We start from the raw sequence: 13,169 nt of genomic DNA, 5'->3' as shown, positions 1-13,169 counted from the left end.
GTCGGGATCCGCCTGAGGAGCGCGCGGTAAGCCGGGTGTCCCACCGCAGCCCTCTCGCTTTGAGGGCGCCTAGTCTCCTTCTCTACCAGGTAGAGCTGGAAGGAGGAAGCGATTTTTATATTTTCAATTACAAGACCTCGGATAGTAACGAGGCTTTCTTGTTGTTTCTTTCGTTTTGCCTTAACCAGAGTCGCTTAGAAATCGTTCAACAGGAAAATAAGAACCTGTGTAGCGAAATCCCGGCGGAACTAGCAGATCTAAAAGCATCCGGGGGGCAAGCGCGAGATCGTCAGAATCTTTTTCTGGCGTATTTGGACAGGTTGACCTTTTGTCAGAGCCTCCCAATTCCAGATCCGTAATTTAAATGACTCTGCGCTTGCAGCGTCTATGAGACCTAGCAGATTTGGGAGGAAAAGGTATGGATGTGGGACTTGCAGGAGTTTGTAACGGCACAGATCAGACCTCGACTTTCAGCTCCCCTCCCTCCTCCCCCCCCCACCCCGCCCCCACGAGGAACCGTGGGGGACTGGGAAGCCAGGAGTTAAAGTCGGCCCAGGAGCATCTCCGGGACAATCCGCGCGGAGCCTTGGCCCGAGCCTCAGTCTCTCCCCTCCTCTCATTGGCCGGCGCTCTCAGGGTTTCTCCTGTTCCCTCTTCGCCATTGGTCGGGGGCTTTTTTTTCCCCTCAGTCTTTCTCTTCCTCCCCCCCTCCCTCTCCCTCGCCCCTCGGACAGGAGCGCACCGCCTGCCCCCAGCTCCTCGAGAAGGGAGGAATTTAGAAAAAAAAGTTTCCCAGAAGTTTGGATCAGAGGAAGGACGGGAAGACCACGGGAGGAAGAGGGAGAGGGAGGAGAGAAAGGGAGAGGGAGGAGGGAGAGAGAATAAAAAAAAGATGAAGTCCAGTCTGCACAGCCTGTGAGCGCCTGCCCGGGTGGGTGGGAAGCAGGACTCGGGCGCTCATGCAGCGAGCGGGTAGCGTTCGGGGCGCTCGTTCCTAGGGGCTGGGGCAGCCAGGGACGTCGGTCCGAGCCGGCGGCGGAGGGCGCAGGGGGAGGGTGCCGAGGACCCGCAAAGCCGCCGCCTCAGTCTCGGCCGCCTCGCCGCCGCCTCTCCCGGGCCCGGCCCGGCGGGCGCTCGGAGCGTGAGGGCTCGGGCTGCTCCCTCTGTAGCGGGGGCGAGCGGGGGCCGGGGTGCGGGCGGCTAAGATGAGTGAAAGGAGAAGATCTGCAGTCGCCCTGAGCTCGCGAGCACATGCCTTCTCCGTTGAAGCCTTGATCGGCTCAAATAAAAAGCGGAAGCTGCGAGACTGGGAGGAGAAGGGGCTGGACCTGTCCATGGAGGCGCTGAGCCCCGCGGGCCCACTCGGAGACACGGAGGACGCGGCCGCGCACGGCCTGGAGCCTCACCCGGGTGAGTGCGTAGGGCCAGAACACGGGAGGCGGGCGGAGAAGGGGCGCCGGGCGGCCAGCGGGCGGGGAGAGTGGCGAGGAGGAAGGCCCTGGCGGTGACGACGTCTTGCTCCAACCCGGGTTTCTTTTTCTTTGCGCAAATGCCTTGAGCCTTCCCCAAATTCGCCGGAACCAATTTGGGGGAACTGGCCTGAGCCTTGCAGTTTCGTCGCCAGCCTCAAGCCAGGAGGCCTTCTTGCTCGCATCCCCTTCTCTTTCTGGGAGCAGAGCGCAGTGTTCACGGTGCCCGCAGCTGCGGGGGCTGCAGGCCCCTGGGGTTAAGAGGGGCGCCGATGCAAGGCAACGGCGGGAGCCGAGAGGAGCTGGGACTCGCTTCTGAGAGGTCCGAGGACTGGCACGGAGTTCTCGGTCCGACACCCGTGTGGGAATTGCCCAGTTTGTCCCATTTAGCCTTCAACCTCGGTCCTTTCCCTTTCCCCACCAACTTTTCTGGGACTCAAGTTGTGTTTCTCCTAATGCCCGTGACGAGGGAGCATAATTATAATTCTACTAAGTTGGCATTTGTGGAAAGAGGAATGGATTTTAGCCCGCTTACCCTGCGCCCTGGGCCACTCTTCAGGGCCCACATCTCTGCGTATTTGTGGGGATCAGTGCAGCAACGTGTCTTGGATCTGTGCGCATTCTATGCACGTTATATACACACAAAACGTAAAACAGCGGGCGGACGTCTACATCAGTACTTTAACAGAACCCTAGGAAGGGGGGAAAACAACGTTTTGTATTAAGTGCCAAGATTTCAACTGTGCAAAACGCAGGGGGAACAGCTGTTGTCGGAAGAATTTTGCCCGCGCGCGCGCGCGCGAGCGCGCGAGCGCGCACACACTCAACGCTCGCAGCGGCTTGGTTTAGCGCTTCAGAAACTTTCCAGCCAGGATTTCTAAAACTTTTCTGGAGGTTCTCCTGCCGACCAGCTAGGGCTGGGGAGTAGATTTGGGTCAGAGCGCCGGCAAGTCGGAAGGGGAGGGCTGCCCGCAAAGGGATGGGGCTGGCCACAGGCCCAGGAGCTTGGGGACCCAGCTTGGGGCCCAGGAGCTTGGGGGCTGGAAAGCTGGCCGACCCAAGGAGAGACAGCTGTCGCTTACATTTTCTCTTTCGGCAGTGACAGTTCAATTTCCATGCTCCTGAGGCTAATAATAACGCGATTAGCGGGTGACCTGCAGAGACAGAGTTTTATGAATTCTCCGTGTTCTTGCGGCCGGTTACGGTATTTGGGTTTCGTGCTGGGGAATTATTTTTATTAGTCGATGAAAAGAAAATTAAAAGGAGATTTATTTCGTCTGCTCAAGCCTTTCCCTGTATTTGGATGCGGGTGCCTGTCCACGCGGACCCCTGTGTGGGCAATCCAGAAAGGAACGCATGGCTAATGTGTGTTTCTCATCTCTGGCCAGACCCTATTTCCTCACCGTACTTATTTGTTGTCAGAATCTCGTTTGGGCCTTCACACAGTTTAGTGGAAGTTTTCTCAGGCCTTATGACAACTCACGATTGGGGATGTAGTTTATTTTATTTTCCCGATGGTGGAAAAGGCAGAAGTTATTTAACTGAGTATGGCAGACGCCCTGTCCTGTCCACGGGTACTTTTCTCTGGGAGGGGTGTACAGGTCGTAGGGAGCCCGTGTAGGGTCTTGTGTTCAAAAGGACCAACATGTGGGATCATAATGAGACTCAACTGGCAGTTTTCTTTCCGCCGTCCTTCTCAGAAAATAATGGGGAGAAAAAAATGAGGATTTGAGACAAGGGGAGACCAGTCCAGGGATGTGAACACGAGAGCCTGGTGTCCAGAATGCTGTTTCCTGGCTCCCGCGGGATGGGGGTAGGGGGTGAGGACCTAACATAGAACTTTACATAATAGAGAGGTCAGTTGACCAGTTCTCATTACCTTTGTCACTTTTTTTTTTTTTTAAAGGAAAAGATGGGCGTTTGGGTTAGAGAAAACGAAATATGTTTGTGGGGCAAAGGTCTGGTAGGAGGAAGAAGCCGGAAGTCAAAAGCACTCGCGGGCCGTCTGCGGAGCCGGGCTGCGTGCAGCTGGGCCGGTCCCGTCGTGGGCCGAGGGGATCTCCAAGTTGGAGTTCCCGTAGTGGCCAAGACTTTCTTTTGAACAGGACGAACAGGATGTAGGATGAAAAAAATATCTTTCAGAAAAAGCGTGCTCTGATGTGGAGACTTGGCAGTCAGGAGAGTGGAGCAGGCAGAGCTTTGGGCTTTGAGCAGGGTAGTAGAAGGCACGTCAGGGCTTGGAGTTCCCTATAGGCCTTTCTTTTTGTCTTTAATACAGCGCCCTAACAAATACAAAGGCAGAGCCACATTTCATGGTGTGTGTACGGTGGTGGAGGCGGGAAAGGGGGCGCGGGCGACTCCATTATGCCCAGGGCCGAGTCTCTAGCCGGCTGGGCCTCGCAATTATCGTTAAACTTTCTTCTCCCGATTAGGAGAAGAGGGGGCTGGACCCACTGCGTGACTCGCCGGCCCTAGGCCGAAAAGAAGTCAGGAACAGAAAAAAACCCACAGCGACAAAAAGAATATTGCCAAGGGTCTGGGGAAGGATTAAACAAACATGCACACATACACAGGCCACCCGCCTTAGAGCAGACTATTTATCGTTCTCACCATACCCTCCCTGACTGGTACCATCGTTTTCAGCCCTCCCTCAAAATTCCGGGATCCTCAGACAACCGAAGCGTCCGATTTTAATGCTTAAGTTTTTTTTCAAAGACGTGGCTTTTTGCTTTTTCACAGCCCGTTTTTCTTTCGACGTCCGGACAGAGCTGGCTTTAGTTGGCGCCGAGCGCCCGCAGCCTGGGGCACCAACCTGCATAAGCGGGGAGACCAGCCCGGCCTGCTCGCTGTAGGCCCTCACACATCAGAGGACACACAGTATGTATTTCAAAGATTTCCACCGAGCCTGGTGGTCCCAAAAAACCCTGAGGCCCTCAGGGCCTTGGAGAAGGGCCTGTGAGGTACCCTCATTTTTACACCCAGGCCAGCGCTCCAGTCTTTTGGAGAAGCCGCCAGCACTCAGCCTCTGCGGGCTGGGGACGGTCTCAAAACCGGTCTCTGAAAAGCCTGGCTCTCGGGTCGGCTTGCCCCCGCCTCTCACACAGCAGCAACGGAGGAAACTTTCGAGCCAGGATCGCCGGGAACAGCTGCTCCGGCTGCGGCCTTGGAAGTATATTTCAGGCACGCGGCGGCGCCATCTGCGCTCGGACCGCAGCCCCGGCTCCACCCGGCTTCCCCAGCTCGGGTTTGGGTCTTTCCCGCCCAAACCCACAGCCGAGTGCGGCCGAGGCCCGATCCCCCGCGGAGAAAAATAATTTAAACCTTCTGCGATGGGATTTCCCCCTCCGGAGCCCGCGGGCCTGAGCTTCGCAGCCAAGGCGCTCGGCGGCCTAAGGAGGTGGCGACGCACGCGGGTGGGCACACAAAGCAGGCACACACAATAACGCGAGGGAGATCCGCACTCCGCGCACACGTGCACACAAGTGAGGCGCTCGCCTTCTCCCAGGCACCCGGCTGCGCAACCCTTAGTGAAATGAGACAAGAAAATTCCTCGCAGTGCCCCAGGCACTTGCTTCCTTCGAGTTAGCGAGACAAACTGGTCACGGGAATTAATCTGCCGGTTTGCGGCTTGTTTGCTCAGAGTAGAACTCCCAAGATTTTGATCCTGACATCACCCCTCTACCCACTCCCAACCTCCTAATACGGGAACATTAGGGTCACAACGGAAGAAGTGACTCTTTACTGATGTTTAAGTAATGGAGAAAAGGCGATGAGTTTGAAGCCAGTGGGGAGAACGTACTTGTGCGAGGCAAGCACCAGCCAGGGCGCAGGCCGGGGCTTGGACCGCAGTGTATGGGTATGCGGCGCTCTGGGTAAGACGCCAAGGGTCTTTCTCGGGTAGAACTCCGGTTCCTCGGCGGTGCGTGCGTCCCGGCACCGGCGCAGGCCTCGAAGTGCCGGGTCTGCGCCCTGCGAACAAGCCAAGTGTAGGACCTGATGAACGTGCCCAAAGCTCCCGGCTGCCAGGTCAAAACGGCCTTCCGCGGTGGCTGCCTCTTTGGTCAGTGACCTTGTGCCACGATTCTGAAAGGGAGTGAAGGGGTAGGCAAGATCTGAATTCGTTGTAGGCCGGTTAAGGATGGTGGTTTGCTGGGGCATGACTGCCAAATGCCTTTTTCGCGCTCTGCTCGGACAGTGGCTAAATGAGTGCCTTCTGGATGTACGGGGCTGGGAGAGCGCGCCACAATGACCTCCGCGCGGTGGGGAGGGTTATGGAGACGTTCTGCGTAAAGCTCCGGTCCTGGAGTGGTGGCACGATAGAAGGCACTCGGAAAAAGGAGATAATTCCAACCCATTCTGTCCCATAGATGGAGCAAACTGATCGAGGGCAGTGGGGAGGACAGGGAATGCGGAAAACCCTGGTGCCCAGAGTTTGGACTGTGTTGGAAGAAATGGAGTCGGCTGTGGTTTGCACCTCCGCAGGTCGCCCCCATACCCCGCCTCCACCTCCTCCGGGGGGTTCAGAAACCCACGTGAAGCGTGCGGAAGGCGCGCGCGCGGGTGGGACGGGTTGCCCTCGTTTCTTCGCTACTCGGTGCAGGGCAGCCCCTTTGCCCGGCTGGCTTCACAGCCACCTCTACCCCTCGGAGACCGTTCCGAAGAGCACAAGCCTAACGGGCAGCGAAGGCTTTCCTCGACAGATCAGCTTCCAGCCTCCGTGCGCAGCGATTCTGAATTCGCGTCTTCTACGCCCCACCCAACGCTCTTTCTTATTGAACACTTTATTTGGATTCAGAGCTAGCCACTTCAGGTTTCCTGATTTTATAGGTAAAACTTCCAGAAAGAAAAGTTCACGAGGTGACGTTCATGCAGGGGGAAGGGGGAATTAAATTTCTTACGGTGGGGTTCGGATTGAAATTATATTCACGCATACCCGCTGCCGTTTTCCTGTGCACCTCCACCCCATTCCTTCAAATGGTATCATGAACATCTTTTAATTATTAAAGAAAATTTGTTTAACATATTTAGTTAATATACCCGGCACGTGAGGAGTAAGTGAAGAATGGTGTGAAATGCCTAACCTGGGAGCCAAAACTAAAATGATTGGGTATTGGTGGTTTGTGTTCCCCCGTTTATTTGTATCATTTCCTTGTGTGGACGAGAGTTTAATGGAAGCAAGTCCCTCATCATTAATCCTTCATATTGGGCCACAAAGAGGGAGGGACAAATACATTTTGATTCAGAAGACTGAACTATTTTGTTCGTCTAAGCCTCTCCAAGGGCATTGCTAGTATTAAGGAGTGAAATATTCCAGGTCTGTGACAGTCATTTTCTCTATTGCCAAAATTATAATATTAATAAGATGAGAGCACTTTTTTTTTTTTGAGATTCTTATTATGGACTCTAGTAGAAGTTTATTTCTCACACCTGGGAGAAAAATGATTACTTCTTAAATCTGGGAGTTTCTTCTCTAGGTGACTGTAGATTAAAAAAAAAAAAAAAAAAAAAAAGCCAGGCTGAACTGTGCAAACTCCACAGGGATAAAGAGCAGATTGGCATTTCACTTTCCTTTTTGGAAATGCAGAGATCTGTCCAATGATTATTCTGGGGGTGTAGCTGGTTATTGCTTTCTTACTCCCAAAAGATAAAATAGTTAAGCATGGGGAGAATATTTAAGTGGTTTTCTAGTTTTAACCTTTTGGTATATTTTTCCACAGCGAAACGTAGGGCGCTGGTGGAACGTGGAATCTTTCCCCCTTCTTTCTCTCGTCCATATGGTTTATTTTTGCTTTGCCTTTTCTGGTTTCTAGTGAGCTTTGAATTTTATATGTGCATGACTGAGATACTCAGGGGTCTGTACTGGGAACAGCAATTAGCAAATTTTGAAATTAGGGTCTGTTTACACTTCTTTGGGCAAGGATAATTATTAGTTAATTTAAGTGAGGCCCTCACTCTAAGTGTCAGGGTGGAAAATGAGACTCAGTAGGGAGGACCGGGGGTGAAATGGGAAGAGGTGGGGAATTAAAGCAACTGGTGACGACAAATCAACATTTATTCCCTGCCATTAATGGCTTCACTTTGAGGCAGGGCAGGACGTTTTTTGCTGACTACAAACTGATGATGAGCTTTTGATACCGGAGGTGAAAATAGGCCTTGAAATCACTACTTTTTATTCTGTACTTTTTTTAATCAGCCAATGTCTAGTTCTGCCCTTTATACATAAGTATATGCAGGATATTTTAAAAGTATTTACACAAGTGTATGTGTTTTATACACAAATTTATGTGTGAACTTTAAGTTCTGAATGAGACATAGATAAAATTGCAGAGAAAGGAAACTGCTTTTGTGTGTGTGTCTGTGTGTGTGTGTGTGTGTGTGTGTGTGGAGCCAGTTTAACAAATTGGGAACACCTAAAATCTGGGGGTGAGAAATTTTGTCATCTCTAAGTATCCTTCGACAATTCAAGAGTATCCCCAGACCTGGAACTTCTAGTTATTGGTGTTTTTATTTAATTCTCAAATTAATTGATGATTTTGACTAAAGCCTAAGAGAAAACAGCAGAAAATGAGACTGTGCCGATGCAATTTAAAAGAACGAGGAGAGTGGAAATTTTTCTAAATTTGGCTTTTAATTTTGTGAATAATGCCATCTTCATTTTGGATGGACAGGAGCTGCCTTGTATTCTGAAGAGTAACTTCATGTTCTTCCATGCAGAGAGCTAACGGAACCACTAAGAGGAATCTGGATAATAATAATGGTTAATAGAAATAGTGAGAGAAACAGTGTGATTTGGGGGAAATAATTTAAGAATATAGGAAATATATTCAACATCTTGTCCCTATTTGTCCTCTTATATTTTCTACAATATAGTTGCTGAGGTTCAAATTCGCTGTTTCCAAATTGCCACACACTTTAGAGGATTACAGCAACAACAAAACACCAGCCCCTAATTGTGGATTGCAGAACTAATCTCCTAATACAGCCTTCGTTTGGAAACCAAAATGCTACAGATAACAGTAGAGTTCCCTTTACAAGGATCACTGGAGGTCATTACACACCTAGACGGATCCTTAGAGTTTCAACGCCTAGTTCTCAACCGGGTGAACCGAAATTCTGACCCCGAACACCCCCTGCCTTTCCTTTACTGTCCCACAGCCCAGAACGTGATGTCAAAGCCCCAGACAAGGGCTCGGAGTGCAGTTCGCCCCCCTGTATTTCCCCTCCCTCCTCACTTCCCCTCACCCCGACCTGGTCCCCTCCTCCAACCTCCTACACACACGTTGGTAGCACATTTTTTCACCCCCTCAAAAAAATTTCAGATGACGTTTCACCGAGGAAGGCATTGGGATTGCATCTCTTTTCGTGAAACCATTCCTGGGAAACCAGGGCCGCTCGGGTGACCTTCACGAGTCGGCCAATTGGGCCGCGGCTGCGGCTGCCCGCTCTCCGCCCCTCGCTCGGGTCTCGGCGTCCTCGCGGGGCGGGAGCGGCGGCCGGGCCTCGGGGAGCGCGGCCCGCGTTCCTGCTCCGGCGCTCGGGGCTCCGCCTGGCCGATCCGCAGGGCCGCGTGGGCCCGGGGTTGCCGCGGGGCCTTTGAAACCAGTGCCGGCATCCTGAGGGATGGTGGGTGCTTTTCTCAGCTCTGCTTACGTCCTGGAGAAGTGCGGGGACTATGGGGGAAATCAGAAAGGCTTTGGTGAAAGATTGCCGTCCCCACTCCCCCCAAAAAAATCAGGGGAAAAAAACCCCAAACCAACCTCAAATCAGACAGCACCCAAGGATCTTACACCTCGCGCCCTGAGGGGAGTTTGAGCTTTTGCTTTCATCAGACTGAAGAAATTTTTGAGGAATCAAACTCACTTCAAAGATCAGCAATTAGAAACCAAGAATCCCTCGGCTTGTAGGATTTTTAATCTCTAACCATTTCCAAATGGGTAATTCTAGGGTCAGCCAATATCACAGCCAGTCCATTAAAAAGGAAGGTCATTTTGTCAGTTTGAGACACACATGATCCCCGAGTGCGTAGGACTCATAACCGCAGAAATGTCCCCCTCCCAGAAACCCGGCATTGCCCACCGAGACAAAGGGACAGCAGGCAATTGTTCTTTGCATTGTTCTTGGAGATTTAAAACAATGAAATAATTCTTTTCTTAAAAAAAAAAACAAAGAAACCACCCATCTTTACCAAACCGATTGAGAAATGACTATATTCTGTAAGAAGCCAGACAGACGGCTTCCCTTCAAGAGCTCAGCGTTAGCTGAGGGGGAAGTCCCGCCTCGAGGCATCCTGCCTCCAAAGCATCAATCACACCAGGCCCCAAGGGCCCAGAATTTTAACCTAAGGGTAAGGTGACTTGGGTGGTTCAGGCCTTATGTTTTTGCTTCTGAAAAATAAATACTTGCTTTTCACAGTGGGGAGAGGCAAGCATTTGGGCCAATAAATGATTGTGAATGCAGCAATGCTTTCCCTGGATATGACAAATCTTCCTTAATTCAGAAGTCTAATACTTTGATTTCTTTATTTGTTTGCAGCAAAGCTGGGGAGGGGCTATGTGTATATATATCTATATACCTATGTGCTATATAGGAAAAAAAGGGCTTAGAAAATTAATCGTATATGCAAGCTTGCAGAGGAATAGTGAATTGTAAAACGTTTCAGAACCCTTAATTGCTTATGTGGATATCTATGAGTCTTCACTATACTACAAATCTTTCGACACAGGCCCTCGTGTTCTAGATTATATCCATGTATTAAAGTAGGAAGAGGGCTATACTAGCTTAAATTAGACCTAGATTGTAGTGCTAGTTTTGTCATTAATGTTGGAACCAGGGATATTTGTTTTAAAGGAGGACATATAAATGTTGAAAAAAATGTTTTAAAGTTGTTTTATAGTAACTGATGAAGCCTTAGTTCCTGGTTTGTGAGATGCAGGAGAGGCTTAAATAACACCTGAAGCCCCATTAGCTATAAGATTCTGTGATCTTGTTATCGTAAAAAAAAAAAATTTTTTTTTTCTCCTGATGGACTTTGGCTATCACTTGACTCATCCCTTACTTTGTTTGAATGAGGGAAGTTTTACTGCAGTTGTAGAAAGTAACAGTAATAGCAACACAAGGCCAAAAAAAAAAAAAAAAAAAAGATTTTTACAGCTAGAATTAAGAGCTTCCATAAAGCTCTTGAAAAGTTTTTAGATTAATATCACATGTTCAGAAGTCCTGCATCAGTGATTTCTAGTCTTTTGTGTTTGATGTAATCTGTTGTTTGTGTGAATGCCCAGGACCCTCCTACTAAAAGAGTTCTATGGCATTAGTGAATTTCAAGGAAATATAAGTTATTTATGCTTTGAACATTTTTTTGTGCCATTCTCAGAAATAGCTGGAAAAACTCTATGGATTTGACAAATGAAGAATGAGAAAAACAACTTCATCACTGGTAAACTAAATTGGTGGACCACCCTTCCCACCTGCCTCCATCCCCCCAAAATCAGTTGCCCCTCATTTCTATTTGAGCCTAATGGAAAGCACTAGTAACTATTTTCCATGTCCAGTCTGCTAAGCCGAGATCTTGATCTGGCAGAGTTGTGAGAATGCTAAAAGGATGACTTAGTAACAGGCAAAACGCTTGTCAACAAGATAGATCAGAAGACAGCTTAGTGTTCAAGATCTCTCTATTCATAGCTGCTGAACTTGAGGGCAGGGTCAGACAAAAAACTGGGCCCAGGACACACCTAAGAGGGTTTCTCATGTTTCTGTCTTGTGGGACTTTATTTCCTTACAGACTGGTACAGCTGGACTTCAAACCCCAGTGACAGTTCCCCACTCTCAGCTGATGCCCCATTCTCTGCAGCCCCAGCCCCTGTGCAGACCTCTGTCATCATGGAGCTTGTAGATTTACTGGTCATCCTCTCTCACTACTGCCCTATAAACTGCTGTGGGGCAGGGATGTTGTCTTCATTGCTTTTGTATCTCCAGAGCCTGGCACAAGTGGCTGGCACAGAGCAAATACTTAGTAAATGATAAAAGTATAATGATAATGATAACACAACAAGAACAATGATAACAAATTTATTGAACACTATGTGCCAGCCACTGTGCTAAGTTTTATATATATACATATATTCCAAATGCAATATGTAACGATTATATATATATTCCAAATAATAATATATAACAATTATATATATATGTATGATTTTCCAAAACACTCTAATGAGATAATTACTCCTATTATCATTACTATTTGTTACAATGAATGGATTGTAGGATGGTTAAAAACTCAGGTTTCTGGAGTTAAACAGTTTGTGTCTGAGCCCTACTTCCAACACTTGCTAGTTGTATGACCTTGGGCAAGTTACTTAATCTCTCTCAACCCCAGTTTCTGCATTGGTAATAATAAATGTATTCATCAAAAGGTGTTTGTGAGGATTAAATGAGATAGTGCACATTGAAGGAACAAAGGATTTAGCACGGTGCCTGTTATTCCTATCAATTGAGTTGACAGTGATTACTTACCTTAGTGACCAGTTTAAATAAGAAATTGTTGCAAATCGTAATCTATTGTAGCCACCACCCCCTGCCCCAGACTTTTGCTTTAAATGGGATGTTTGGGACTTGGAGTGGGATCCGTACTTGGTGTATAGCGTGTGGCTGGAAACAGAGTACAGGATTTTAAGCAGGCATGGCTTAATCAAATCAAATTAAACTTTGAGAGCCATTGCTATTTAGGGTTCCACTGAGGCAAAAAGCCAGCACCTGAGTGAACACTGAAGGGAGGGAGAGAGGGCTTGCAAGGGTGGGGATCAGCCCCCTGGCATACGGTAGGAAGAGGGGGTGGGCAGAGGGTGGGGCTGGGGAGCCTCAGCTTTACCAGCTCTTCAGGGACTCAGCTCTGGCAGCAGACAGAGGGGCCTTTCTGGATGCAGGACAGTGGAATAACATGAGCATGTTTCTCTTTGGTTAGTTTTTGGAACCTAGAAATCCCCCCAAATTCAGGTTTTATCGTATAGGAGACAAAGAACATTCATTTTCATAAGGCTTTGTTTGTAAAGCCTGTATTCTGATGGACCCCCAGGATTCTGGGCAAAATGAGCCAGTTGCACCGATTAGCTGAGGCTGCAGTGAAGGAGTTTTAGGTGCCCTTGGTTGAGTTAAAAGAAGGGGGGGGTGGAGGGGAAGGGACTAAATGAAAGGAAAACCTATAACTAAGCAGACTGTTCGGGAAGAAGACACTGGGAAGTCTTTTTCCAGGGAAACAGCAGAAGCTGCAGCCGTTCTGTTAGAACTCACATCTGGCTGCACAGTTTTGCACCGTTTTCTTCCTTCCAGAAAACAGAAGGCTGGATTTGATCATTTACTATTTTTTTTTTTTTTAAATAGTTACACCCCAGACTTTGTTTATATTGATTCTCCGCCGCAGAGGAAGAAGGTGCATTCCCGGGGAAGAGGAACAGAGAAAGGATCTCTCCCAAGGCCTCCCTCCTTCAAGGGGCCCGGGGCCCTTCACCAGCAGCACTCAGGTCCTGCCTGGCCATTCAGAGGAGGGAGCTGCTCTGCCCTGGCTGGAAGGCAGGTCTCGGTCTTCAAAATAGACTCTCTGCTCCACATTTTATCAGATGTTTCCATACTTCCAATCTTACAAGCATCATATTATCTCAGTGTCCCCACAGCGCTAACCATAAGAGCTTTCATGGCTAGAGGGTA

At 49.3% G+C, this 13,169-nt stretch overlaps 1 protein-coding gene across 1 annotated transcript in view; it reads left to right on the top strand.

Moving 5' to 3' along the window:
- The first annotated feature begins 719 nt into the window (after positions 1-719).
- TBX15 (T-box transcription factor 15) overlaps positions 720-13,169 on the top strand; it is a 110,749-nt gene continuing 98,299 nt past the window's right edge. Inside the window, exon 1 of the mRNA XM_059928921.1 lies at positions 720-1,410. Within this exon, the coding sequence (XP_059784904.1) occupies positions 1,206-1,410 (205 nt within the window). The 5' untranslated portion in view covers positions 720-1,205. The remainder of the gene's footprint in view (positions 1,411-13,169) is intronic.

Source organism: Balaenoptera ricei, chromosome 1 (genome assembly GCF_028023285.1).
Source record: "Balaenoptera ricei isolate mBalRic1 chromosome 1, mBalRic1.hap2, whole genome shotgun sequence".
NCBI classification, from domain to species: domain Eukaryota; kingdom Metazoa; phylum Chordata; class Mammalia; order Artiodactyla; family Balaenopteridae; genus Balaenoptera; species Balaenoptera ricei.
This window is presented reverse-complemented; position numbering and strand designations above follow the sequence as displayed.